At 48.1% G+C, this 3,348-nt stretch overlaps 1 protein-coding gene across 1 annotated transcript in view; it reads left to right on the top strand.

Annotated features, from left to right (window-relative positions):
* PNLDC1 (PARN like ribonuclease domain containing exonuclease 1) overlaps positions 1–1,881 on the top strand; it is a 9,845-nt gene extending 7,964 nt beyond the window's left edge. Inside the window, exons 12-15 of the mRNA XM_084261050.1 lie at positions 92–197; positions 672–847; positions 1,017–1,115; positions 1,692–1,881. Coding sequence (XP_084117176.1) covers positions 92–197; positions 672–847; positions 1,017–1,115; positions 1,692–1,764 — 454 coding nt within the window. The 3' untranslated portion in view covers positions 1,765–1,881. The remainder of the gene's footprint in view (positions 1–91; positions 198–671; positions 848–1,016; positions 1,116–1,691) is intronic.
* Positions 1,882–3,348: the final 1,467 nt, after the last annotated feature.

Raw genomic sequence — 3,348 nt, forward strand, 5'->3', positions numbered from 1 at the left:
GTGCTGCTTCAGGAGCTCTGTGCTCAGAGACACTGCACAGCTGTGTGGCGCTGGTGAAACAAAACTCTGTTCCTTCTTTTGTTTAACCCAGATGTAGTGATGCAGTGGAGGCTGCTCCTTCTTTCCCCCAGTATCTCACCGTGCTAGCTGACTATGTGAACCAAGTGAACTTCATCCGAGGCAGTGCTTCAAGCATTGTGCGTATGAATTGCAGGTCTGTGACCAGTTTGGGGGGTGTGTAGGTCAGTAGCCTAGTTGATGGCTTCGTTAGAGGAGAAAAATCCACCAGTGCCTGGGCACACCTTGGCAGAAGATGTCGTCGTACAAACGACACAGCTGAGCAGCAGGAGGGAATAGCAAAGGAGTTGAATTTCTGCTTTCTGAAATGTGTTGCTGCTGTTTGCTGTAAGGTGACATTAGTCAGTTTACGTTGCCCTGATAGAGAGCTTGCTGTTTCTCTGGTGGTCTCTCCATGGCAGTGGTGACAGTTTGCTCTTATGACTCATGTCATAAAAACCTTGGGACAAAAGAAAAATAATTTTGCACCAACAGATGTGCTATGTAACCTGTCTTATTTATACATCATATTTTGCATAAATCCTGACTATATTAGTAGTCTTGCTATAGTATTTCCAAACTCAAATATTTTTTCAGTATTGTATGTTTTCCAGAATTTTTCTGGGGAAGATGGTCCCTACCAACACCCCCCTCTCTTGGTTGTCCACGTCCGAGGCTGTCCGGGGCTGAATGAAAGGCAGATTTACCAAGAGTTTAAAGCCCTGTGTCGCTTTGATGTTAGACGGCTTTCAAAGAACCAGTTCATCCTGGTGTCCAATAAATTTAAGCAGTGAGTGACTGGAAAGTTAATTTTCTGTCCCTTGGCCCTCTTTGACCCAAGTCTTTTCCTCCTCACCCTGTCCCCTCTGCTGTGACAGCTCAAGAGATTCCTGTCCTGAGCTGCGCGATGCTGTAAGCAGCCTGCAAGCTGTGGCTGGTGACATCTGCTTTCCTTACAGCGCCAGGCTTGTTCTGAGCCATTACAAGCATCACCCTCGCCTGCAGGTCTCCATCTATGGGCACTGGAAGCACTCCCCGCACATCAGCTGCCTGCTGCAGTGAGTTAGGGGAGCCACCGGATGGGGAGGGGGAAAGGCAGCTCCTTGCGGGTGCCTGGCCTGGTCACAGCAGCACCCTGCCCTGCTTTTGTGATGTGCTGCCAGTCTTTCAGGAGGACCAGTGGCACAGAAGTGGCCTTGCTTCTGTGAAGTGGCTGCTGAGGTTTCAGCCCCGAGCAGCTAGGCTTGAATCTTGAGCCTGAATAACTGGGAAATGTCACCCCGTGGGTGACACAAAACCCTGTACCTGCTGTCATAACAGGGGGCTGTCTTAAGGAGCTGCAGCGCTAGCGCCGATAAGCTTGAGGAGAGGCAGAGTCTCCCAGGTTTGGGATGGATGTGAGTGTTGGTTCCTTTCTACAGGAGAGTCGAAAGCTCAATAGTAGGAGAGAATTCCAGAGGAATTCAAGAATTCAAGGAGCACCCCTCTCGTGAGGCAGTGATACCAGTGCTCATGCAGTGTGAACTTCTGGCCTAACACAGTTTGGGAAAGAATATCTGTGCTTAATAATAACAACAAAAATAAAGCCCTAAATCTAAGGAGCCTAACAGCATTTTATTATTCTTGCTCTTCAGAGTCTCCAGTATTGTGGCACTGTGGTCTCTCTTGGCCTTCGTCCTCGGAGGAGCTCCGTGCCGTTCGTTGTAAAGGACTGCTTTACAGTTGAGACCTGAGGAACACACATCTTTCTTCTTGTGTTTGTCCTTGTTGTGTTTTGTTTCATTTCATTCAGTAAACTATAAGCAATAAAGAAGCAAAGCAAGCTATGAATAGTGGGTTTAATTGCGTTCTTGGAAAATGTGCTTTTAAAGAGGCTGTGGTGTTTTACAGTTTGTGGTATTTTATAATCTGCTCAAGGCACAGTCCCCTCCTGAAGAAGGGTAGATGGTTCTTTTGAAGCCTAATTTACTTCAATCCTCTGCTGGCTCTTCACAGCTATCCATAACCCCAGTCTGTTCCCAGTGCTTGTGCTGCTGCACAAAACACGCTTCTGATGAAGTTTGGGAAGTTATGAAAGAGGCTATTTTAAGCCTCAGTTGTAAAGCAGGGGAAATGTCACTGTTTACCAAATGAAAATGGGCAGAGTTGATGGCAAAGCCACTCTCAGGGCTCATGAAAGCTCCTGGGGAGTAGTAAATAATTTGCAGTGCTGTGACTATCGTGCAGTGGTGTTTTCAGTGGCAGTGGAGCTGAGGACAGACCCATCAGTGGAACTGATCAGCTTCTGTATCAGATTGGTAGAGTGTGCACAGGTCTGGTGAGCCAGCACACATTTCTGTTTGCTTCTGGTGCACAGCATGTGAGCTGTGCTTTATCCAAAAATGCTGAGAGACATTAATCATCTTCTCTGATACAGTTGAAGTATTTGGCCATGGGCAGTGGTCTTAGAATCATAGAACAATCTTGAGTTGGAAGGGACCCCAAGGATCATAGAGCTCCAACCCCCCTGCCACAGGCAGGGCCACCAACCTCCAGGCCTGGATCTAGACAAGGTTGCCCAGGCTCCATCCAACCTGCCCTTGAACATCTCCAGGGACGGGGCATCCACCACCTCTCTGGGCAGCCTGTCTTCAGAAATGTTTCTTGTTAATTTCCTTCTCATCTTAGAAACAACCAGCTGATGCAAAGTTTCCAAATAATGCTCCCTAGATTTCGTCAGACGGACCTAATTGTATGGGGCCTGTGGTCATCTTGTACGTAGGGTCTGCCTTCAGCTGACTCCAGAATGGGAGCTGGGGCTGCTGAGGGCTGGAGAGGAGCAGGGGCAGCATATTGGGTGTGCCTGAAGGTCGTGTGCTCTGCTGCGAACTGCTGGCCACTTTGCTGCTCTCCAGCAGAAATGGGCAGTGTATCTTCAGATCTGGCTCTTGAGTTTGGCACAGCCTGTGGTTTACAGCTCTTACTTCATAAGCCAGCCCCTAGTGAAGCAAGGAACTGACTGCTGGACAACTTCTTTTGGGGTAACCCCTTCAGTGATGGGGTTCTCTGTCACAGCGTTCCTTTAAGTACCACTGTAAGTACCTCCTTGGTTATCCTATAATGGTTTTTGTTTGTTTTCAGTCTCACAAGACACCCCCACCTCCCCCCCCACACTGTGTCAAGTAGAATACAGTCTCTGCGTGGGGTGAAGAGTTGGGGCATTTTCCCCTGGGTTTTCCATGCAGCAGCATGCATTCTCCCATAAAACCACTCTTCTTGGTTTATAATATGGGAAATATAATAGCCTTGTTC

This window comes from Gallinula chloropus (genome assembly GCF_964237585.1).
Source record: "Gallinula chloropus genome assembly, chromosome: 3".
NCBI lineage: Eukaryota > Metazoa > Chordata > Aves > Gruiformes > Rallidae > Gallinula > Gallinula chloropus.